The sequence below is a fragment of the Neolamprologus brichardi genome, chromosome 18 (assembly GCF_056152115.1).
Source record: "Neolamprologus brichardi isolate AB-2024 chromosome 18, ASM5615211v1, whole genome shotgun sequence".
Classification (NCBI taxonomy): domain Eukaryota; kingdom Metazoa; phylum Chordata; class Actinopteri; order Cichliformes; family Cichlidae; genus Neolamprologus; species Neolamprologus brichardi.
Genome location: NC_142121.1, coordinates 32,585,968 through 32,612,500, shown reverse-complemented (window position 1 = coordinate 32,612,500; position 26,533 = coordinate 32,585,968). Strand labels below are relative to the sequence as shown.

Sequence of the window (26,533 nt, the reverse complement as noted above, 5' to 3'; positions counted from 1 at the left end):
TGTCTAAATGACTCGGGTAAAGTTTGTAGCATGCGTGCTTGTTTTTGTCTGCTTCCACTTGTCTTTGCACTAGGATGATGTCGGAGTAAATGTGCAGTCATATTGGTTGTGTTCCCACTAGTGCTGTCAGCGTTAATCTGAAATGACGTTAAGGTCACAACACGGCAAATCTCCGTTAACGAGCTACCGCGGATCGCCTCATGAGTGGGGCTGGAAGACGTCAACACATTAACGAGCTAACTGCGCTAACACACTAGTTCCCACCAATTGAGCATTGCTGGCACATCCAACATACTGTTTTACTTTTGTCCATGACACGCTTACCTTCAGGGTCATACGTCACATGAAAACCAAAATAGTTCCAAACGCCAGATCTGAATGAGGGTGGGGGAGGTTCAATTTGCCATGTTGCAACGAGCTTAACTTCTGTCTAGCTAGCTTGCCCTGCGCTCAGTGAATCTGTGTTCGACTACTCCGCCTAGGCTGCACTGTCGAGCGCAGATCCACTGAGCGCTCAACACAGACAGCATCGTCAGAAGGAAAGTTGATAAAATAAATTAAAAATGTTGTATTGTTCGATACATATGCGTACCGAACCGAAAGCACTGTATCGAACGGTTCGATATCGATACGAGTATCGTTGCACCCCTAATATATATATATATATATATATATATATACATATATACACGTATACATATATATATATATATATATATATATATACATATATACACGTGTGTATATATATATATATATATATCTATATATATATAGATATATATATATATTGCAGAGTCTCCTCATTGTAATTTAACAAAATATCACTGAACTATTGGCACTGTCTCGAGCTTTCAGAATAATTAAATAAACTCTTCTGTTTGGAATAAAATAAATACAAATTAGGTTTGAGAATAAAATAAACTTAAATTATTGCAGAGTGTCCATATTGTAAACAAACAAACAAAATAACGAAAGTATTTGGCATTGACAAACAAACTCCTCATCTGCCCGTGGATCATCAGTCCACTGTGCCGTTAAATCAAGGACTGACATCGCGCACACACTGCTTGTCTTTACCTCTTCAGAAAGTTTTGGCACCATTATCTCCCTGATGTATAGGCGGTTGGGAATTTCATATCGCAACTCTAGCATGCTGAGAAGACTGTGCAATCCTATGTTTTCCACGGCCGGCATTGGCTGGTCATCCAGAGCGATAAAATGAGTCAGCGCCTCTGTTATTTTAACTGCCTATGGATTTTCTCTTGACATTTTTCATCGCTTTTCCAAAACCTGAGTTAAAGTTGGCTGTTCCGGTCCACACTGCTGACATTTTGTTTAGCCTAGCTACAGCAGCCTCCAGTTTCTCTTTTTTATCTGGAGCCGCCAGTCTCACTCGCCTAACCCTGTGCCTGTTTAGCGCAGGATGTCCCCCTAGTGCCAATCTAAAAACTACAACAGAAATGACAAGCCACCCTCTGATTAATGAAATAAGTTAGTATCGGTTCATGGTATCGGTTAACTTTTACGAGTATGAGTACACACACATTTTACAGTATCGGTCCCGATACCAGATACCAGTATCGGTATCGGTGCATCCCTAGCCTGTATATATATTGTGCTACTCTTAGTTGGTGTATTGTCTGTTTCTGTTAATGTTTGTTTATAATGGAGCACTGTAACAAAAAATAATTTCCCCTAGGGATCAATAAAGTATTCTGATAATGAGGACCTACCAGTACATCTTAATACACATGTAGATATTTGAAGTGGGCAGATTGGTCCAAATATCAATCGTATCAGTATCTCTCCAAAGGTTGATTCTGTTCATCTAGACGTAGCATTTTCAGTGGGAGAAACGTTTCGTCACTCATCCAAGTGACTTCTTCAGTCTCAACTGACTGCAGATTTCCCCAGTCTTATAAACGGTACATTTGCATAATGACTGAAACCAGCCCAGTGAAGGAACAGTGGGCTGGGAGATCAGTTCCTTCATCATGATTATGCAAATTCTCATGACCTTTGATCAACAACCACTGATCAATGGCCATGAGTACCATTCACAGAGAGTTGGCTGCAATCACAGCATTGGAAGATGGTGACAGATGTACCCTTAGGCCCAAATCGTATCAGTACCAACACTGGTATTTTATTTCATTTGTATCAGATCGATATTGAAATTTGAAGAATCACATATGGGGACCCTATCCTTAGCATCATCCTGTCATACCAACCCTCTTCCTGCCCTCCTTCATATTTACTGTATAAATACTAGTTTGTTTTTTGTTTTTCCTTTTGTCCTATTGTCCGACTGTCTGCTTTCCACTAACCCTCCTCAGGTGTCCAGATCATCTCAGACTTGCCTCTCCAACCTGTTCAACCTGTGCTGTCCTTTATAAATGGAGAGAAAGAGATCCCACAAGGGCAATTATTGGTTTTACAGCAGTAGCATAAACAGTTTTAAGTGCCAAAGCCAAATGTGAGAACCTGTGTGAGACACCACACAGTCTAAAGTCTGTGTTATTAAAAAAAAAAATAAAAATACAAAATGTTAAAGTTTAACTTCAGATTAAAAACTAAGACTGAGGTTTTGCAAATTGCATTTTTAAATAATATCCGTCTATTTTCGTCCACTTCTCAGGGTCACTGGTGTATCCCAGCTACCATAGGGTAAGAGGCTGGATACACCTTGGACAGATCGCCAACCAAACACAGGGCTTACACAGAGAGAAAGGCACCCATTCACACTCACAGCCAATTTAGATTTACCATTGAACTTAACCCACTAACTGCATGTCTTTAAACACTGGGAGGAAGACTCGTGCAAATCCAGGGAGAACAAGCAAACTCCACACAGAACGGCCAGGCCAGGTGGTGGAGTCGAAGGTATAATACAGAAATATGTGTGGAATCTGATACCTAACAGGTGTCTTCACCCGTCGCAAATGGAAGAGTTACTGTACAGTTCCTTGGAGAACAGTAGGAATGATTTCCTGAAGGCTTCTTTATGGCAGTGAGCTCTGCTGCCTCAGTAGTGTAGAGTGGGAGAGATGGGTTGTCCATGATGGAGAGCAGTTTGTTCAGTGACCTCCTGTCCCTCAAAGACTTGAACGCATCCAAATTCTGACCAATGATGGTTTCAGCCTTGGGAAACAGGAGACAGCTGAAGTGCTGTCACTGATCCCGAGGAACTTCTCATTCAGCAAAAGTGATTGGATGATGTTAAAGGCACTGGAAAAAACAATTAATTTCATTTAGATTTTTTAGTGCCAACTCACAACAGTCACCTCAAGGCACTTTAAATTCCAATTTAAAGAGCCTTACAACTATCCAGAGAAAAACCCCAACAATCAGATGAGACTTGGTGACAATGGGAAGGAAAAACTTTTAACAGTTAAAACTTCTGGCAGAACCAGGCCCCACAATCACCTCCTCACTCCTGCTTTTCCTTCTCTCGTGTTGCCTCCAAACACACCTTCACCTCCCCTCTTCCTTTGTCTTTGGCCAACAGTTTCCACCGGCACTCTAGTGATGATCGTTAACCCGAGCCCCAACCAATCTGGTATGGAAATCTCATTCTTCTTCATCCGCATGTTTGGTTTGGCAAAGATTTTATGCCAGATGCCCTCCCTAACACAACTCTCCCCATTTATCTGGGCACTAGGAGTATACAGGCTTGTGGCCTCCCATGTGGTAATGTTATGTTAGAATTCATATTTTGGAAGTACAAAGACTCATTGCTGAAGAAACCCTTGTTCCAATCAGAGGGATGGCTAAGTCATGTTATATGACTACCCCTGCACGTTTCATGGTGCTACTTTGTGGAAACATGCAGGTGTTCTAAATATTTATTCACATAAATTTATTTCATAATTAAAACAACATCAATCACATACGTGAGTGTCAGCGGTTCAGAGCAGTCTAATTCCAAACTGGAATGATGTCTAAGGAAAAAAACACAGCTACAAGATAGGATATGGGGTTATTTCTGCCAAATCCAATTACCTTTGTGCTAATGCACAGTCTTAACAGGTAGCCCAAATACAGATTAGGAGCATACGCAGTGGAAACCTGATCTCTGCTGTCAAGCTAAATCTGATTTTCCCAACCTGTGCTTCATTTTTTAACAAGCACAATGGGCTCAACGTTTTCATGCCGATTAAATCATGGAGTAAGCAGCTGTGGTTCAGAAGAGATTAGCACTGTCAAAAAAAGCATTTCCTTTTCTGCTCTATTGTAAAACCTTCAGAATTCAGGCAGAAAACAAGTGTAAGGTTTCTGTGACAGATTTCTACTTTGCATAACAATAATTTCAGACTTGGAAAAAAGAAGTATTATGCTCATTGGAAATTAAAACAGTTAACAGATGGATTTAACAGCTACAGATTAATGTTCCTGGGCCTGATAGAATTTCAGCTGCCTAAACTTTATCCTAATAATAGCTAATAATGTTACCTGCCTGAGGTACTGTAACCTACTTGGGAAAGATTGGATTACGTGGAATTAATCCCAAGCTGTCTGATACAGATGTCCAGATTGTAACCAAGTATACTGATCTACAAACTGGTAATGGGAGCAAATAAACAAAATTTAACAAAAGATGTTTCACTGTGTGGTATAATTTTGTATTTATTCCTTTATTTATCAATTCAATTCAGTTCAATTCAATTTTATTTATACAGCGCTTTATATTGTAAGGTAGAGCGTAATACATACAGAGAAACCCAACAATCATATGACCCCCCCTATGAGCAAGCACTTTGGCAACAGTGGGGAGGAAAAACTTCCTTTTAAAAGGAAGAAACCTCCGGCAGAACCAGGCTCAGGGAGGGGCGGGGCCATCTGCTGTGACCGGTTGGGGAGAGAGAAGGAAGACAGGCTATAAGACATGCTGTGGAAGAGATTACTATAAGTGTACAAGAGCTAGCTAAATGGCAATTTTTCAGCCGTTAACTCGTTGATATTTCCAGCTACTTACAACTGCTGATAAGAAAAGTTTTGGATTAACAAAATTAGTTCACAGCCATACCAAAAATGCATGCTAATCAGTATGCTTAGTAAACAGGTGTATCATGTGCAATTTTACCATGCTAACACAGTTAGTAGTGAAGGTCAATGTTACTACAACACACTGCATAGAAATATGTGCACAAAATGTTATTGTAGTTATTTAGCATGTTATTTAGCATTCATGTAAAATGATACGGCCATGGTGGTGCAAAACCGAAAGTAACAGTCTCACCAAAATGAGTTCATATTGACTCTTTGGTAGGTTTTTAATGTCAGTTGAAATATTAAAGTTGAAAAATCTAGTTAATCAGATCCATTTATTCAAAATCTGATGTTTTAAAATAGAAATGGCTTGGATCACATGACTTACAAAACCAAGCCTATAACTTAACCACCTCTAGACGTTGAGATTTTTCTCCTGTAATGCTATTTTTGATACACTTTTGTCCTTTGTCAGAGATAATGTATTTATCCAGGGAATGCTGGTATCACAAGGTGATGTGAATAAAGTGTATTGTAACAAACTAGGCTGTAGCTTAGTTGTTGTTGAAGGTGACATTCATAAACTCTCTTAGGCCTGAGTGATTCCAGTCCTTCCAAAGTGCCCTGTATACAAATGAGATCATGTGGCTGAGAAATCCAATTTAAGCTGGCAGTGTTAAGTGCAGAAGACGTTGAGAGCAGAGGTGGGGGAGATGGCGTCAGCTTGACCAGCTGCACTTGTGACACTGGGGTGTTTTCTTTTAAGTATAATATCTGCTACATTTATTTTCCATATGGTTTGTCTTATGTGCTTTCAATAGCCTTTCTTGTGGAAATAAAAGAGTAATGCTTATTTTGTTCTATTAAGAAGAAACCTAATTGTTAAAATTATTGAGTTTCAACAGTCCTTTCTATTTGTGCTTGTTAGTTTTAGTTTATTGTGTTGAAGCAGAAGACGTTCAAACGTCTTTGTTTGAACGTTTCTGGGGAGGTGAATGTAACCAAATGGCTAGAGCTAGAGAGAAATCTAATTGGATTACCACGTAGTACTTCAACAGAATCTCTCTCCCGATCCCACTGCTGGCGATCATCAAAGAAAACCCAGTGTTCCCCCGTGAGCAAACACGGGATTAACTGCTCAGTCGTGTCAGTTTTGAACCAATACGACCGCGCTGGTTCTTCTGCTTTCAAAAAGACAACTTCAGCTTTAACTTCTAACCGAGACTTGGAAAATTCAAGCTGCATGTTGGATTTCCAGTGCAATGATCATACAATCTGATGAACGGGGCTGGTGGTGCCTTTGCAAAGAGTCACACGAAAAAGCGCAGTGGCTTTCGTGCATTTCAAAATTTTCTCTGACTTTTTTTGAAAATGCAAATTTGACAATATCATCAGAGAAAGATTAGGATGCTTTATTCTGCTTTACTATTTTTTTCATCACTTTAACAGCCCAGAGCAACTGATCATGCACACCATCAAGCCTTTGATGACACTGTGTTTTGGAGTCTTCGGGAATCCTAACCTCTTCGGCACCGACAAAGACTTATCAGTAGTGATAAAGGATTGTCCTTGTTTGTTTGGGAAATCCAACACAGCAAAAAACTGATGGAAGTCGGGAAACTGGCAGGATTGAGTTTCCTGGGGGGTAGAAGGAATCATCATATTTCAGAGAGCCAATGGACTCCAAGGTAATTGAGAATTCCTAGACTTCTTCTGGCTCCCACAAGGATTTTCCAAGAGTGTTTTGGACGGAGGAGGATTTAAATGGTGCTAATAACAGAGGAACAAGGTAAAGGTTCAAAGGTTCAAGAGAATGGAGTGGTTGGAGAAGTCAGAATTAGTAAGACTGAGTATAGAACCAATAACGTGGATATGGATATTCCTGTCATGTCCATCACCAAGGCTGGCAAAGACGACGATGAGAGTGAGGAATCAAGAGAGGCAGATAATGAGGAACTTGAAATCGATTACACTCGAAATTACTGGGAGGATGAGGATGATATCTACCAGGAATTTGAAGAGTTGGACTTTGAGACCTTGCCCGATCGCTCAGACACACAGAGCATTGCCTCAGATGACTCCTTCTATCCCCTCGACAATTCAGTCACCTCTCACATGCGCTACTCGTTTAGCTCTGACAGTCCAGAGCCCATCTCCTTCTTCAAGGCCTGCTGCAACAACAATGTCATCATTGTCAAGATCATGATCAGACAAGGAGTGACTGAAGAGGAAGTGAAGGAGACGGACAGAAACAGAAGAGTTGGTATCTGTGCATTTATTAGAATAATGTCTTTGACAAAGTCTCACGCACCTTTTTATTCATAAATAATGTTTTTTTTTATGAAGAAATTAATAGCAGTACAAATACAAAACTGCGCTGCTGTCTTTCAACGTCATTAGTACAGTTGTGTTCATAAGTACCTTTGCTTCTGTACATGTAATGTGTCAGTAGGTCTTACCTTGGTCTCAACTTAACTTTACAAACAATAACAAAACCATATTTAGGTAGACTGCTTGATAAAAAAAAAAAAAGCATCTATTAAAAGTGTCTGGGTGGCTATCAGCACATAGTCTTCACAAAGACATAAGAATATGCTTACAAGATATGCGATGACTCGTGACAGCTGTGCAGCACTGAGGTTTCGGTCATAATTCAGTTGTATACAGATATGATAGAACTTTGACAAACATTTCTGCAAGCACACCATTCACTGTGTCAGATTACACACCTCAAGCAATTTTAAATTTAAATAATTTGAAAGTGCAAAAACAAAATATTACACACCTGTGATTTTCTTATGACACCCTTTATGCCTGCTTTGAGTAAAAGAATGCTATCATCATCCTGCTCTATCACTGATATCTGGTTTTTCTGTCAGGTCAGCTGAGCATGGTCCAGCTCTTAAAACCCAGTAAGACACTGAAGGTCAGATCCTAAAGGAGGTTCAGAGCAGTTGGTTAAGCCTTCAGTGACAGATGGGCCAGTGCAGTTACAGTTACCGTGTCACAATGCAGCTTGCCAACCTTGCCCAACCTTTTAAAGGCTTACTATAGAAACTGGCCCTACTCATAGCTTATTAAAGCTAATCAAATAACACCTTAATAATGAACAATATTTGAAACTATTTAGTTACTAATGAATTGGTAAAACCATGAAATAACCATGAAATACTTTTTCATTCTTGATAGATGTGTGACTTTTAGTTTAAGTTCTTGCCAATATCTCACCTACAGGTGAGGTGAGGATCTTTTTTTAAACCCAGTCACTGTCTCTTGGTCATTTTTAGACATCCCACTTCCAGTGAATCACTTCCACTTTACACCACAATTACTTCAGTTTCTTTGATTTTCTTTGTTGTTTTAGTGGCCAATGCTCGCGCCCACCTGTGAATTTAGAACAACTAATTCACAAACACATGCTAAATGGTAAGAACCATAGAGGCCACTATGTTGTTGTTTTCCATATTCAGATGAAAAGGTGGAGTGCTAATTTCACCTGTTTGCTTAGCAAGCTGCACACACATATTGGCTAATTCAAAATCAATCGTTTTTGTTCTTAACAAAGTTAAGAAAGCTGTGTTTTATTGTTAATCTGAAGATAAATTTGAAAGTGAACTTATTTCTGAACATTTCTGCACACTGACCCTATGGCACTGGGTAGAAGATTCTGTATGTTCTGTTGAGCTGGAACACACAGAGGAGAGTAGTTCTGGATTAATGTGACGTCCTTAGGGTCGCCTTGATTATGAATGTGTTGTCATGGAAGTGAGCGAGGTGTTACTATCGAATTGGCTGACATCATCTCTATCAACAGCTTGCTTTTTTACCAAAACTGAGTATTATTCCAGCTGTTTGAAAAACGATTACCCAATGCCCTTTAGATCTGCTGTCTCTATGAGAAATTCTTCTTGGAATCACAACACTGTGGAGTCAACCCACTAACTGTTTGCACTTTTTGTGAAGCACAAAAGACCCAATTATTGGCATATGACTGCAAACTGGATGTCATCTTTAATATGTGTTGTGTTGGAAGCAGACTGGCCAGAGACTGCAGCAGAAACCTCAAAACCCATCTCAGTCTTCTTTTGCATCTACCAGCCCAATTCATAAACTTTGGCATTTTCTAACAAAAGCAAACTGAAAATGTGTGCACACTACAAATGGATAAAGAAAGCAATGACCCGTGGATTTTGTTTTTCTTTGTACAGGTAAGACATATTTACAAGGAAAAATCACTCATTCTGATTCTAGATCCTTAAACTTTTAAATAAAAATCATGCAAATCTAAACCTCTTTGGGTTTTGTACTGTTAATCAGAGAAAAACAAATTTAAATGAGACCAATAATCAAGGACATGTTTTGTGAATAATCAACGCCAAAAATAATAGTAATAAAAATAATTGCAATCTTAATAGTTTAACTTCATGGCACTGCTATTGTCTTAAAGTTGAATAACTGCCATTACTTGCCTTGCAATCAAGTTCTGGTTGAGCAATAAAAGCTTCTTCTAAAGCAAAAACATGGATGATATTTTTTCATTGTTGTACTACACAATTTGGGAAGACTGATGTGCACAAAATGTCTCGTTGTCTTGACTGGACACAAACTACTATTACATGTGGTGTAATACAGTACAGCTAAACTCTATTAGATCACATGATTTGTTTAGGCTGTCCAAATCTCAGTGAAATTATTAAAAATGAACCATTCGCATTCCATTACAGAATAAATGACCTAAAATGTATTCTGTAACGTATTCCGTTACGTTACTCAATGAGAGTAACGTATTCTGAATACTTTGGATTACTTAATATATTATCATGCTGTTTACAATTACATGAATGTACTATTGCTGTGATTTATTACTGTTACTGAAGGTCCGCGGCTCCAAACCGTAGTAAAGGGACCTCTGGCTAATGGGGTTCTGTGTCGGGCTCGTAGCCGAAAACTAGCTTTACTTTGTTGTCTGGGTCAACTTTGCTAGCAGAGACAGAGAGAGGTGTTGAAAGGCTGCTCCAACGGAACTTATTGTTTTTGGAGGAAAACACGAACACGGTGTACAGTCGAGTCTTAATAGCTTACTTACAACTGGGCTCGTCAGGCACTCTTCTTGGCTGCAGTGGTTATTATTATATTTACATGCTTCCAGCTCCCATTTTTGCTCGATGACAGCTCGTACTTTTCCTTTTTCTCCCTCCCTCGCTCACAGACACATAACGTGTATGGCAGTCCATTCTCCCTGCAACACGAACTACACTGCCTATGATGCTACATTCTTTAGAGCTATACCCAGTGGCGTGTCCAGCGGGGTGGCCTGGGGGGGCACAGGCCACCCCCCCAACCAGACTGGCCACCCCAGGTGCCACCCCAAAGGTGAAACAATAAAATTCAATCAAATATCAAATGTACGATTATGTTTTCACGCTCAGATCTCCGAGTGTAAGTGAATGCAGCATCGGCTTCTGCACTATGTGCATCACGTTAGCAAAGGTAGGAGAGCCAAGCACGAAAGAGGCACCACAGGAAACAATTTTTCGGTGAAAGAAAATGAGGACAGAATAAATGTCCTGGTAAGTAATATTAAGTTTGTTGAGTTTAGTAAACTTCGGTGAAATTAGAATACCAAGGAAAAAATAACACTTAAAGAATTATTGCAGCCGTCGAATATTTCAGACAGTATTCTACTGAGGGGAGCTAACATAAGAGTTATGAGTTATAAGATATAATCTAAGTCGTAACATTGCTGTATGGAGCTGCAGATTTGGTTGCAGGTTAACATAGCTGGACTGGCCATCGGGCATACCGGGCATATTTTTTTTGTTTTTGTAACGGTATGAACAATGAGAGGTGGTGGATTGGCCAGATGCAGGTCGATGTGTAAAAATAACTCAGTTGTTTGGTGGTGGCTATGGCGGAGCTTCCACAGAGGCAACAGGTGGATGAGGGAAGGGGAGGCAGGAGGAGAGCCCCGAGGCAGCCACCAGTCCGAGTGTCAGGTGAACTGAACTTCAGGTAAGAAGTTATGACCTGCAGTCTATCTGGGTCAGATATAAAGCAAGTTTAGGTGGAGTTTATTTTCATTGTGCTGACTTTTTACAGTCAGTTACAATAACTCGTACTGGTATTGAGCTGAGAAGAGACGCAGTTTGTCCCGTACTTTCGCTATAATGAAAAAAAGACACAAAGCTGGAATTATTCTGTCGTTATGCTGCACAGCTGCCTCTTCTTCTCTCATTCTCTCCCCCTGCCTCTCCTGTTGCTACTTCAATCATGAAACTGATCAATGATCAGCTTTTCTCTCTTGTTTATTTATCGCCCACTTTGCGCCAGAAAGAGGAAACCAGCGGATGTCACGCTAAACAACAACAGCACGTTTAAGCTTGATCAGCTCTTGTTAGAATTTATTTAATATTAATTTCTAGTATCAGCTGATGTTTGCTGGAGCCACAGCTGTAAAAGCTGCTGGTCATGATGTCGGTTTGGTTATCTGGTGAGAGGGAAACATGAAGATGAAACCAGGAGATGTCCTTACTGAATCATCAGAGCTGAACAGGTGATGGAGAAACAGGTTTACCTTTTAGGTGACATGAATGAGTTGAAGGGAAGTTATGAACTGTTTCTGAGAGACAAATAACACCAGGATCCTTTTCTAAGTAGCTGACAGCTGATAGCTGTGCAGGGGCAGATCTAGCAAAGTGTTGCCAGGGGGCCAGATAGGGCATTAACAGGGAGAGGGGGGCACAAAGAAATACTTTTCTTTCTTATTCTCATTTAAAATATCTAGCTTTTATTAAATAATTATCTAAATCTTACAACCAAAGTTTTTATCTGACGTAAAATGTATAGAAATCATACATATACCAACAAGACAGCGTACATCACTGTTACAACAGCGTTTGTTTTCATTCAAAGGCTTTATGGCTTTAATACCTGGTGGGCCGGTCTCTAGTCAAAATGCCCGATTTTCTGTCCCAGTCCAGCCCTGCAGGTTAATACTGGCAGTGTTACCATGCCAGCTGACTGTATTTCATCATCAGCCAGTGTTGTTCTTTATCAATATTACCAAAGTTTACCATAAGGCAGCATAGAAAGTATTTACTTGCTTTCAGGTTTTATTCAAATGTTAGTCTTTTCAGTTGTTTCCCCACTTTTTTCCTGTTTCAAAATCAAACACCAGTTTGTGAGAAGATTATCTTCTTTTTTTAATAGGCAGATAAAGTTTTACATTGGCATTGGCTAATTTGTCAATTGTTTGTTACAAATGTTCGTATTTTAATATTCAAAAATGTTTTTGCCCAAAACATATGTGCACTACATGTCAGTAAAACTACTATGAAAATATTGCTGTCCTTGAATGCTGAGTAAACGCTGACAAAGCACTGATTGTATCTCTTGTACTTTATCAACACAGTATCTAAAAACTTTGCACCGTAGTGGTTAAAATCTCATTCTAATAAGAGTTAAAAGCGCATTCGGTTATTAGGTTTATAGGGTTATTGAATTATGGTTAACAGTTGGTAGAGTTTTTTTTAAACATTATCTGCCAATTACATCTGCCACCCTTCTCCAAATCTGTGCCCCTACCTGGCCCCCCCCAACAAAAATTTTCTAGACACGCCACTGGCTATACCTGTAGCATTCTGCCTATTAGCTTAGCACAACAACAACAAAAAGGCCTCTCTCACCCAGGAAACACGCAGAGAGAGCGTCACCCTGTAACCATGGCAACCGTAACGCTGCCGCCTGGAACAACAGAAGTAGGTGTCAAACAAAACCCAAACAGTCCTGACCCGCCACAATATGAAACAGGGAAGTACCGCCGTGTAATCCATTTATTTCAACAAAGTAACTGTATTCTAAATACCACCTTTTTAAACGGTAACTGTAACGGAATACAGTTACTCATATTTTGTATTTTAAATACGTAACGGCGGTACATGTATTCCGTTACTCCCCAACACTGACCATTCGATATAGTCAGTGTCTGTGGATTACTCCCTTCTAATTGGTGCTGATAGGACAGATATTTAACACTGTAAATAAAATGTAATTACATATTGCAAGTGCCTTTTCTATCAAACTGATTTCAAAAAGAAAACAAAAATATTGAAATCAGATCTACAAACTATCTGTAGAATATCTATGCATTTCACAATGAATGTATGTACATTCAAAGTTTTCCTATAAAATGAAGTAGCACTACAAAGAAAATACCAATTTAGCTGTAAGCTGAGGGATTTCCTGTAAACTGTGAACTCATTTGTATCTTGGTAATCACGTCTGTAACATTTAAGTTTAGGTCTACATCATCAAAGCTTCCAAGCCTAACCATAACTGTAAACCCAGGTAATAAGATTATGTTTGTTTGTTTTTTTTAAAAAAAGTTGTTCTACCAAGTCTGCACAGGAAATATGTGTTTTTCCAAAAAAGTAAGGTAGGGTTAGGGTTATCAGTTATATGATTTTGACTTCAGGAGCGATGAAGTTGACTGGAATGACTGAAACAGGAATGTAGCAATCAGTGATCTGGGATCTTTAAGTGTTCTGCATACCTTACAATCAGGAGCATCTTTGAGTTTTTAAGTAATATATCCAGACGAGAGTTATTTGCTTTGTTAAGTGCTATCACAGCTGTCATGGAAGATGGCAGGTGTGCTTTTATCCATTGTGGTTTAATGTTGCTGTCTTACACGCCTCTCTGCAGCTTCTCTCCTCCTGCTACCCCCCCCCCCCCCCCCCCCAAAGAAAAAAACAAAAACAAAAAAACCCCCCAAACATCTCCATAGAGACTGTGTCAGCTCCCAAAAAGACAAAAAACAAACTAAAAACCAGCAATAAACAACTTAAACATAAACAATTACAAAGAAAGAACAATCAAGTATCCACATCTGAACCAAAGAGTAAAGCAGTGAAATGTGGATTATTAAATATTAGGTCTCTCTCCTCCAAGTCTCTGTTAGTACATGACTTAATAATTGATCAACAAATTGATTTACTCTGCCTTACAGAAACCTGGTTGCAGCAGGATCATTATGTTAGTTTAAATGAATCAACACCCCCGAGTCATTCTAACTACCAGAAATCTCGAAGCACAGGCCGAGGGGGCGGAGTGGCAGCAATTTTTCACACCAGCCTATTAATTAATGAAAGACCAAGACAGACTTTTAATTCATTTGAAAGCCTGATGCTTAGCCTTGTCCACCCCAGCTGTAAAACTCAGAAACCAGTCTCACTTGTTATCATCTATCGTCCACCTGGGCCTTACACAGAGTTTCTGTCTGATTTCTCAGACTTCTTATCTAATTTAGTTCTGAGCTCAGATAAAATAATTATTGTGGGTGATTTTAACATCCATGTAGATGCTAAAAATGACAGCCTCAACATGGCATTTAATCTGTTATTAGACTCAATTGGCTTCTCTCAAAATGTAAAAGAACCCACCCACCACTTTAATCACACTCTAGATCTTGTTTTAACATATGGCATAGAAACTGAACATTTAACAGTGTTTCCTGAAAACCCTCTCCTGTCTGATCATTTCCTGATAACATTTACATTTACAATAATTGATTACACAGCAGTGGAGAGTAGACTTTATCAAAGTAGATGTCTTTCTGAAAGCGCTGTAACTAAGTTTAAGAATATAATCCACCCAGTTATCATCTTCAATGACCTGTACCAACATAGAGCAGAGCAGCTATCTGAACACTACTCCAACAGAGGTCGGCTTGTTAATAATTTTACCTCCTCACTACGTACGACTCTGGATACTGTAGCTCCTGTGAAAACTAAAAACTCAAATCAGAAGTACCTGACTCAGTGGTATAATTCTCAAACACGTACCCTAAAGCAGTTGACTCGTAATCTGGAGAGGAAATGGCGTGTCACAAATTTAGAGGATCATCATTTAGCCTGGAGAAATAGTTTGTTGCTTTATAAGAAAGCCCTCCGCAAAGCCAGAACATCTTACTATTCGTCACTGATTGAAGAAAATAAGAACCCCAGGTTTCTCTTCAGCACTGTAGCCAGGCTGACAAAAAGTCAGAGCTCTTTTGAGCCAATCATCCCTTTAACATTAACTAGTAATGACTTCATGAACTTCTTCACAAATAAAATTTTTATCATTAGAGAAAAAATTACCAATAATCATCCCACAGATGTAATATTATTTACAGCTACTCTTAGTACCATTGATGTTAAGTTAGACTCTTTTTCTCCAATTGATCTTTCTGAGTTAACTTCAATAATTACTTCCTCCAAACCATCAACGTGTCTTTTAGACCCCATTCCTACAAAACTGCTCAAAGAAGTCCTGCCATTAATTAATTCTTCGATCTTATATATGATCAACCTATCTCTAATAATCGGCTATGTACCACAGGCCTTCAAGCTGGCTGTAGTTAAACCTTTACTCAAAAAGCCATCTCTAGACCCAGCAGTCTTAGCTAATTATAGGTCTCCAACCTTCCTTTCATATCAAACATCCTTGAAAGAGTAGTTGTCAAACAGCTAACTGATCATCTGCAGAGGAATGGCTTATTTGAAGAGTTTCAGTCAGGTTTCAGAGTTCATCACAGCACATAAACAGCTTTAGGGAAGGTTACAAATGATCTTCTTATGGCCTCTGACAGTGGACTCATCTCTGTGCTTGTCCTGCTAGACCTTAGTGCAGCATTCGATACTGTTGACCATAACATACTATTAGAGCGATTAGAACATGCTGTAGGTATTACAGGTACTGTGCTGCAGTGGTTTGAATCATATCTATCTAATAGACTCCAATTTGTGCATGTAAGTGGAGAGTCCTCTTCACACACTGAGGAGTTCCACAGGGTTCAGTGCTAGGACCAATTCTGTTTACATTATACATGCTTCCCCTAGGCAGCATCATTAGAAGACATAGCATACATTTTCACTGCCATGCAGATGACACCCAGCTCTATCTGTCCATGAAGCCAGATAACACACACCAATTAGTTAAACTGCAGGAATGTCTTAAAGACATAAAGACTTGGATGGCCACTAACTTTCTGCTTCTTAATTCAGATAAAACTGAGGTTATTGTACTTGGCCCTGAAAATCTTAGAAATATGGTATCTAACCAGATTCTTACTCTGGATGGCATTACCTTGGCCTCCAGTAACACTGTGAGGAACCTTGGAGTCATTTTTGACCAGGATATGTCCTTCAACGCACATTTTAAACAAATATGTAAGACTGCGTTCTTCCATTTGTGCAACATCTCTAAAATTAGAAATATCCTGTCTCAGAGTGACGCTGAAAAACTAGTTCATGCATTTATTACTTCCAGGCTGGACTACTGCAATTCATTATTATCAGGATGTCCAAAAAACTCGCTGAAAAGCCTTCAGCTAATCCAAAATGCTGCAGCAAGAGTCCTGACAGGGACTAGAAAGAGAGAGCATATTTCTCCTGTTTTGGCTTCCCTTCATTGGCTTCCTGTTAAATCCAGAATTGACTTCAAAATCCTGCTCCTCACATACAAGGTCTTAAATAATCAGGCCCCATCTTATCTTAATGACCTTGTAGTACCATATCACCCTATTAGAGCACTTCGCTCTCGTTCTGCAGAACTACTTATTGTTCCTAGAGTATTTAAAAGTAGAATGGGAGGGAGAGCCTTCAGTTATCAGGCCCTTCTTCTGTGGAACCAGCTTCCAGTTTGGATTCGGGAGACAGACACTATCTCTACTTTTAAGATTAGGCTTAAAACTTTCCTTTTTGCTTAAGCATATAGTTAGGGCTGGACCAGGTGACCCTGAATCCTCCCTTAGTTATGCTGCAATAGATGTAGGCTGCCGTGGGATTCCCATGATGCATTGAGTTTTTCCTTTACAGTCACCTTTCTCACTCACTATGTGAGTTCTGCATTGAATCATATCTGTTATTAATCTCTGTCTCTCTTCCACAGCATGTCTTTTATCCTGTCTTCCTTCTCTCACCCCAACCGGTTGCGGCAGATGGCCGCCCCTCCCTGAGCCTGGTTCTGCCGGAGGTTTCTTCCTGTTAAAAGGGAGTTTTTCCTTCCCACTGTTGCCAAAGTGCTTGCTCATAGGGGGTCATATGATTGTTGGGTTTTTCTCTGTATGTATGAAGCGCCTTGAAGCGACTTTTGTTGTGATTTGGCGCTATATAAATAAAATTGAATTGAATTAATGTATGTTCATTTCATGAATGCACGCACACACAGTATTGACTACACTAACACTAATGTCATCTACAAACTGAACCTGCAGTGTGCCACTTTGCTGACCAGATACACTAAACGATTTAACAGCAATGACCTTTTAAAACAAATGCAAATCTGCTCAAAGCAACTTTGTTTAGAGCAAAAGAAAGATTGTCCAGCCCGAAACGTTTACCAGAGTGTTCCCACTCACTGTGACAAAAACAAAACAGAACACCACCTTGTTATTCACATGTAAGCAGTCAGACCAGTAAGATTTATTTTTTTATGGCAATCACCACATTGCTTTTCGTCCTGGAGGTGAATATTTTTATAGAGCCATAAAAAGAGAATATAACAACAAGCTTCACTGTAAATAAGAATGATTGTGTGTGTGTGTGTGTGTGTGTGTTAGGAGCTGAAATAAATCACAGAAAAAGAAAACGTTGGATGTCAAGGCGTTTTGTTTTTGTGTTTCAGTCTGGCTTGATTGTGGCGTGCTATAACGGCTATGTGGACGTGGTCATCGCTCTTTCTCAATGCCCGTATCTGGATGTTAACTGGCAGGACAATGAGGGGAACACCGCTCTTATAACTGCAGCTCAAGCAGGTAACCCCCCCCCCCCCCCCCCCCCCCAGGCCTTTGAATCAAATCCCACCGCAGTCCATACTTGCACACATGTTTTAAAAGCAGAGCTTTTGAAACTGAGTATACTTTTTAAATTTAACAGTCTAATCATTTAAATTCTTTCTTGTTATTCTTTTGCAGAATGTTTCTTGTTATGACAGCTTGCAAATGATTTTTTTTCTTGAAATAATAACAAATATTTCATCTTATATATCTTAAATTGTTCTTATTTTTCTAAGAACAGTCTAAGTTACTCAGATCATACAATGTTTAGTAAAACTGTCATAACAAGTTTCTTCTATATGTTAAAGAAGCTGCGTGGCTGATTTGTATGTTTTAGATACAAAACTCCAACAGTAACATAAACAGTCAGATAATGAAGTAAAATATAAAATACATAATGCCGCTTAATGTATGCACAAGCTAATATGTTGAGCCGTAAGTTTGGTATGTGCACTGTTCCAGTGAAGGCTGGACTCTCTCTGCACTCCAATGTACGCTGCTCCTTTGTGGAAGAGCTACAGAGAGAGCAGTGTGCAGAAACTCACTGAAGCATATAATGATGGATTTAGGCTGATGCTCAAGTTGCAAAGGTGGAGCAGTGCAAGCCAAATGTTTGTTAGTGTTGGAGTTCCTACCTGTCATGCTATATTTCACAATCTGATGCACAGTTGTATGTGTAGCGTAAAGGACTCCAGAATGTAATTTGCATGTATGCATTTTATTTGCTCTTGTGTGTCTTTAATAAAGTGAAATTAACTAAACTATAGTGATAGAACAATAGAGAGGGACATAAGAGGGAAGTAAAAGTCAAGCAGGCTACATATGCTACTTAAATACATCCATCCATCTATTTGCTTCCGCTTATCCTTTTCAGGGTCGCGGGGGGCGCTGAAGCCTATCCCAGCTGTCATAGGGCGAGAGGCGTGGTACACCCTGGACAGGTCGCCAGTCTGTCACAGGGCTAACACACAGAGACAGACTACTTAAGTACAGTATAGTGTAAACGTACTTAGTCACATTCCAGCTTCTTCAATTTTTCTGATTTAAGCCAACTCAAATAAACTGAGTTGATCAGCTTTTTGAACGAAAAGTACTGGTAACTTAATTAAAGGTAATTAATATTTTTAATTAACGACAACATTAGGTTTATAAGGTATAAGGACATAGATGGTTTCTGATGGATTAATGGTTCTATTTATATTGTTTATTAACTATGTTCTGATACAAGATGAAGCAATCACATCGTGTGTGCGCGCGCATGTGAGAGCATGTGTTCCTGTCTAGCTATCTTTGTGAGGCCTGAAATCTGCATTTTATTATACTTGTGAGAACCAACAGTCACTTGTGAGGACACACACACCGGTCCTGACAAATTTGAAGGCCTTTTTGAGGCTCAAAATGTGGTTTTGGTGTCAGGGTTACAATTAGGTTATGGTTGGGTTTAGGGTAAGGGTTAGGGTTAGGCATTAATTTTTAATGGTTAGGTTTAGGGTAAGGGGCTAGGGAAAGCATTATGTCAATGAAGGTCCTCACTAAGATAGCTGAACGGGCTTGTGTGTGTGTGTGTGTGTTGTGTGTAAAAGCCCTCCATGGTAATCACATTCTATATGTCATTGATACATCGTATAGAATGTGATGATGTCACAGCTCCAGAGCTGTGTTTTCTCCACAAACACGACTTCAGTTATGTTACAGATTGCTAATGTTGATCTGTAAATGTGATTTTCTTCCAACCTTGCAAATGTTCCATCAACAAATGCAGAAAAACATGCGACTCTGTAAAGCCCAAAGATCCCAGAATACGTTGGAAAGTCTTTCCGATGAAACCTTTTGGTTTAAATTGAAAGACGTGACCACCTACGGCCATCTTAAGATGGAAATTTACACAGTGGGTAACTGTATCCCAAAATTCTGGGAGGATGAAAAATCATCTGTGCCACAGATAGAGCAGATCGTTTTTGAAGAACGCTTCTGGACCATCATGGAAAACGAAGTCCTGTGTGCCCACATCCAACACGAAGCCTTCAAGGTGGCTGATCTGATCAGGAGAGAATGTGAGAGTCGAAAGAAGCCAGCAAGACAAAAGAAGAATGAAAAACCAGCCAAGCTGCGCCAAAGGACAACTTCTTGTCCGTTCTGAAAAATTCTGAAGAGCACGCTCACCTCCAGAAGGAAGCAAATAAAGTGGCTGAGCTGATTAAGAAAAGGGACAATCTTTTGTGTATTCGTGTTGGTATGAAGACTGTAATTAAGTTACGTTTCAAAGCTCATTTTTATTTCTCCATGACATCAACAAGCATCTGAAATGTAGTGGGCAAACTGCACCTTGCAAAGGCCATCACTGTGTATTAGAGGAAATCATCAGGTATCATAAATGTGCTTCAGTTAGCTAATGGGGCCCATGGACATGACTAAATTCAGTTTCCTTTTTTACTGCAACATCTTCATTTGCAGCTTTCCTGTGTGTCTAAATGAAAAGCATGAGATCAGGTTAATTTATAAACTTGGGTTGTCCATGCAGTATGTGTTGATTCATTATCACAAAAACAAAAGGCAAATTACAAGAAGCTATATTTGGCTTAAACTCTACATAAAGGCACACAAAGTCTGTTTACTTCAGTTCATCACTGTGTAGTCATGCAGTGATGGACTATGTAAATACTCCCTTCCACGCATTTTAATTATTATTATTTTTTTAATATGGAGATCTGTAAACCCTCAAAAGCCAAATATTTAATTGAAATACTAATCGAAGCAGGTGATTACATACTGAAGGCATGAGTAGCATCACATGTCGCTTTTATTTAAAATGTTTCTTTTAAGTTTGTTTCCAGGGTAACTTGCCGATTTCAGCAGCTTATTCACTGGGAGACCAATCCACGGCCTGGAAGCGTGTTTGGGATGATTGTCACACTGCAAAATGAAGCTGTTGAAAGTCAGATACTTTCCTGATAGTACTGTGCAGTGAAACAAAATCTGACAAGATCCTCACCAGCACTGGCTGAAATGCATCCATCACACCATCACAGAGCGTCAGACACTCCCTGTTACTCCTCTGTTCACAATACTGACAATGATTTGAACCCAAATTTTTAAGTTTGACTTCATCTCTCCATAAAACCTGTTGCTGCTGATTTTCAGTCCAAAGAAAAACTCATCAGAAAGACGACAGAACTATTGCTTGAGACCACTTTAAACGTGACAAGAACGTCTGGTTCCTTAGAAGCAAAACAGAAAGAAATGGGGGGTGGCTCAAGACTTTTGCACAGCTCTATACAGTGGAAGAAAATCTACCGCATAGAAATGAGTCACACCGATTTTAATAGATCCAAATTATGATTTGTGTTGTATAATGGGGTCTGGTGGTTCCCATTGCAAGAATCACCATTATTTGCTCACATTAATCCGTACCATCATAAGTAATTTCATAGTGTTGCAGCCACATGTATCAGACATGGCGCCCTGGCCTCTCATCTGCTAACAATGATGAATGGCTCACTGCGGCCAGTGATGAATAGCTGTAGGCTGCTCTTCATTTTCTGCTTCATTAAAAAAGTATCGATCCTTTTTCACACAAAAATCTTCAGCAGCACCTCAGACGACTCAGTCGACCACCACGACACACTGCACCATCACAAAAGTGCTTCCTGACCCTTTACTAAACTCTAGACTAAACTCTAGACTTAGTTTGGGAATCAAGGCAGTAATGAATTTATGTCCAGCCCAATGCTAAAACTGTATCGCACTCACATCCTTAGCCTTAGCCTGGTTTTGCTCATTTAGGAATGTTGCAGCCAATTGCTCTGCATTTCTAAGAAAATATATTTGAAAAAATCTCATAATTACTACATTCTGATCTTAATGCACACTAAACAGTTTTGCTTGATGACTGAAATGAAAAAACAAGTGAAAAGGATATGCAAAGTAATGACATTAAAGATGAAAGTGTGTAAGTGTTTTAAAAATAATAAGATCATAACTAAGATTTTTTAAAAATATGTGTAACACAAGTGTGATATGTATTTTTAGATTCTGCATGGCAACACTTTTCAAAGTGCTGTCTCAAATAAACCTGAAAGAGACGATTCAGATGTTAGAATGAGTAGCTTTAGTGTTGTTTTTTTAATTAAAATGCTTTCACATAAAATCATGTTATCAGCTAATGCTAGCAACCCTGGTTAACAAGTTGCATCCATACACTGTATGGGAGCAACACACATAAATAAACGAATAAAATATAATTTTACTCACCAAAACAGGAGCACAAACTTCAACAGCACCACAAAAAGGTCTGATTTAATGACTGGAATTAGCAGAAGTGAGGCCCTGCAGGAGCACCTGCCTGTGTTGGCACACCTGTCATAGCAGTCATGCTGCAAACTTTAAGACCAAACAAAGTCATGAAAGGTTAATTATAAAAAAGATTCAGGTTCGGCACATTTGTTATGGAGGAGGAAATTTGCTCTGGACTGAAAGTGATTTTTCTCTCTATTTTCATTGATGACGTTGGGCGTTTCAACGCTGGAGCCTATGGGGAACGACTCACTTTTGAAGCCAGACTCAAGTGGCCACTAGAGAAAACGCAGTTCTTTTGACATTTTAGAAATGGCTTCATGTTTCAGCCACTGGAGACTGCAACTTAATGTCCACTGTGTTTTCAGAAAAATGTCATAGAAGTATCGTAGAAAGAAGAAGGAGAAATCGATTCTGGAATATACAAATGCAATCCTTTCATAACATGTGTTTTTTCTTGTGCAGGTCATGCCATCATTTCCAACTACCTACTAAACTACTTTCCTGGTCTGGACATCGAGAGGAGGAACTGTCACGGTTTCACAGCTTTGATGAAGGCTGCCATGCAGGGCCGGGCTGAGTGTGTTAGAGCAATCATGTTGGCAGGTATATAAATGCAATAAAGATCATAAAAGCCCCAACACAGAGGGAACAAAGAAAACATTTCTAAAAATTATTGTGATTTTCAAAACAATCCCCCCCACATATCCATACAGGAGGTGATATCCAGGCTCGGGACTTTGGCCGGAAAATGACACCCAAGGAGTGGGCGCTCTTCACCGGTCGGTATGAAACAGCCCGCCTGATGAGTCGGCTGATGTCCAACCCTTGTCCTGAGCAGTTCTGTGACTCCTTCTCCCTGGAGTGGCCACTGCTGGAGGTTAATACACGTTTCTTAATTTTGGATCAACTGTTGAAGGCACCGCATTTAAAATATAATCCAATTTTCAAGTTAAATGTTTCTTTTTTTAAATGAAATATTTGGTCTTCTACAGGAGTTGGTGGCCCAGGCCCAAGAGCCAAAGACCTGTAAGCAGCATTTGATCAACCTTCTTTCCTGCTGCCCTTATAGATTTTACATCAACAACAAGGTAAAACCTATGGAAGATGGTGTCCTTGAACACATGGTCCGGATCACCACGGGACTGTCCAGTCCGCTTATCGCCACAGCTTGCCGCACGGTGTGCCCGAGCAGCCCGCCGTGCATCGGAAAACGTCGTCACGCGGTGCAGGAGATCATAAAGAGGCAACGTCTGGCGGAGCTGAAGCGCCTGGGCCCAGAGAGGCTAAACAACTACAAGAAACTTTTCCAGAACTCACGGATCCTCCTCATCCCCAGGGAGAAGGATCGGAGGGCCAGTCTCCAGCCTCAGCTGCTAAGCAACATGGCAGCGGCATCCACAGTGGCCATAAGACGAGCCAGCCTGTTGCCACTCCATATGCTGAGGAGAAGCAGTGTGAGGCCGGGCCTAGTGGTTCCCAAGGTGAGGCTCTGCAAGGCCCCAGCTCCAAACTACAAACCAGAAAAACTCAGAAGGAACAGTAACCAGAACCAGCTCCAGATACCCAAGTGGGATTATAAAATGAAGAAAATAGAGAGGATGCGGGAGGAGGAGCGGCAACGACTGCTACCCCTGATTAGGAGACGATGAAGGACCAAAGAAAGCTAAAGGAGGCATGACTTACTGTAGCTTCAAAGTGCTCAGTGTAAATCTTGACATGGCTCTCAAAATGCATATTCTTCCAGAAAAAGACACTTTGTTAATGTAGACCAAACTGCTCATCGTCTTCTTTGTTAGGGTTTCCTGCAATGTTGCCTTTTTTCTACTTGAAACCACTCTTACTTTTTAAGGTGCACTTTGTGCTGGAATGTGGCAGATATGGGAGCACAAGAAAAATATCATGTACATGTAACATAATATCTCTTATTTGTATGTCTGTTGGTATGCTGACAACATTCATTGTGTATTATTATGCATTCTATGGAATGTGGCAGAGAGTGGTGAGATGCTTACTCAAAAAAAGGAAAACATCACGCATTACTCATTACTTTTCTTAAAAGTAACACAGTACAGTCCTGAAATGCATTGTCACATTAACTATAAACAGTGTTGGGGAGTAACGGAATACATGTACCGCCGTTACGTATTTGAAATACAAAATATGAGTAACTGTATTCCTTTTACAGTTACCGTTTAAAAAGGTGGTATTTAGAATACAGTTACTTTGTTGAAATAAATGGATTACACAGCAGTACTTCCCTGTTTCATATTGTGGCGGGTCAGGACTGTTTGGGTTTTGTTTGACAGCTACGTTCTGTTGTTCCAGGCGGCAGCGTTACGGTTGCCATGGTTACAGGGTGACGCTCTCTCTCTGCGCGTTTCCTGGGTGAGAGAGGCCTTTTTGTTGTTGTTGTGCTAAGCTAATAGGCAGAATGCTACCAGTATAGCTCTAAAGAATGTAGCATCATAGGCAGTGTAGTCCGTGCTGCAGGGAGAATGGACTGTCATACCCGTTATGTGTCTGTGAGCGAGGGAGGGAGAAAAAGGAAAAGTACAGTCAAGCAAAAACGGGAGCTGGAAGCATGTAAATATAATCACTGCAGCCAAGAAGAGTGCCTGACGAGCCCAGTTGTAAGTAAGCTATTAAGACTCGACTGTACACCGTGTTCGTGTTTTCCTCCAAAAACAATAAGTCCCGTTGGAGCAGCCTTTCAACACCTCTCTCTGTCTCTCGCTAGCAAAGTGACCCAGACAACAAAGTAAAGCTAGTTTTCGGCTAAGAGCCCGACACAGAACCCGCCGTATTAGCCAGAGGTCCCTTTACTACGGTTCGGCGCCGCGGACCTACAGTAACAGTAATAAATCACAGCAATAGTACATTCATGTAGTTGTAAACAGCATGATAATATATTAAGTAATCCAAAGTATTCAGAATACGTTACTCTCATTGAGTAACGTAACGGAATACGTTACAGAATACATTTTGGGGCATGTATTCTGTATTCTGTAATGGAATACATTTTAAAAGTAACCTTCCCAACACTGACTATAAACCTGAGGCTACAGTCCCACACGCTGACACAAATCCCTATCCTGATGAGGGCACAGCGTTAGCTTTAAACACAAAACCTACAATAAAACACAAAAATGAAATCAGGACAAAAAGAATTTAAAGGGATTATAGAAAAAAAAAAACCCTCATCACTGCCTTTGTTACCTTTCTAAACCCAGGCTCTATCTGCTGGGGTGGGCTCTTCATCCGCCCAGCTACACCTCTCAGCTAACTATTTGCTAGCTTTGTGTTAGCAATAGCATGCTATCTATGCAGATGCCCCTGAAGAGCTGATGTTGTGTTAGCAGTATAACACATGTGTCTGTCCTGAATGTTTGCACTTTGCAGTCTTGTTCTCTCGTGCAATAAAAATAAAAGTTGTAGACTTTTTTTTTAATGTTCCTCCTCCCTTAACTGAAATGAGCGGATTACAGTGCAAGTGCACATCAGGAGGAAGTCATAATTGATAGTTTACATTACTGTGTTATTTAAAAATGTAATGGGATTACAGTTACGTGTTATTTTGGGATGGGTTAACACCCAACACTATAACCCACCTATAGGCGAAAACCACACACTGCTGACCTTGTTGCTTGGAAACAATCCAGGTTTAACACACCAGCCATTGTTAATGGTTGACCTTCTACGGTCTAAGCCATCATACGTAGGAACCCTAAATCTACCCTAACTCTGTATTTTGGAGAAAGCCAATATAGACTATTTTCACTTGGGAATTACAAGCAATATATTAATACCAAAAATGGCACATTCTGATTTTCTAGGGTTAGTGCTCGGTTAAAGCTGGGGATGGTGTAGATAACATCATATTTAGAGGATTAAGCACACTGAAAGTTGTAAGATAAAAGACAGAAGTAAGATTATATCACAGGACAGAATGGTTTGGATGGAGACAAAGAACAGCAACAGGATGAGAGGTGTAAGAGAGGAATGCAGACATACAGAAATCATAGAGACACTATAGGTTAGCAAGGGTCTGTTTTGAAGCTTCATGTCTCATATTTCATCTTGGTATTTTGACCGATGAGCGAGGGGTGATTCTGGCTGAGAACCGAGAGACCCTGTATGCTCACATGACAGCAACTCAAGGGCGTAGATTTGGCATGGACGGAAGGGACATGTCCCCACCATTATCCAGCGATTATTGAATTGTCCCCACCAATAATTTGATCTCTTCGAGTAAAGAAAAACTGTCAGCGTCTCATTCACCTAATGGTGCAGAAAGAGTTAACCCTTTAAAGCCAGTCAGAGCAGCACGCTCTGTTTTGCAACTATTTTTAAATCCCGGTAGCTCTGCAACCACGTAAGCTAGCGCAATAATTTTTTTTGCATATGAAACCGGAGGAGTTGTACTTAGTG

General features: G+C 40.0%; 1 protein-coding gene across 1 annotated transcript; it reads left to right on the top strand.

Moving 5' to 3' along the window:
* Window positions 1-6,585: 6,585 nt before the first annotated feature.
* On the top strand, window positions 6,586-24,053 carry ankrd33bb (ankyrin repeat domain 33Bb). Its single transcript, XM_006802761.3, has 5 exons — window positions 6,586-7,251; window positions 17,659-17,788; window positions 22,568-22,708; window positions 22,819-22,982; window positions 23,098-24,053. The coding sequence occupies exons 1-5, from the start codon at window positions 6,757-6,759 to the stop codon at window positions 23,752-23,754; spliced, it is 1,587 nt and encodes a 528-aa protein (XP_006802824.2). The 5' UTR covers window positions 6,586-6,756; the 3' UTR covers window positions 23,755-24,053.
* The last annotated feature ends 2,480 nt before the right edge of the window (window positions 24,054-26,533 follow it).

What these genes read in the sequence shown, in the direction of transcription:
- ankrd33bb (XM_006802761.3), top strand. Translation starts at nt 6,757, where the DNA reads ATGGTGCTAATAACAGAGGAACAAGGTAAAGGTTCAAAGGTTCAAGAG. An exon ending in AGACGGACAGAAACAGAAGA is followed by an intron (nt 7,252 to 17,658) that starts GTTGGTATCTGT and finishes TTTGTGTTTCAG; the next exon opens with TCTGGCTTGATTGTGGCGTG. An exon ending in TGGAGTGGCCACTGCTGGAG is followed by an intron (nt 22,983 to 23,097) that starts GTTAATACACGT and finishes GGTCTTCTACAG; the next exon opens with GAGTTGGTGGCCCAGGCCCA.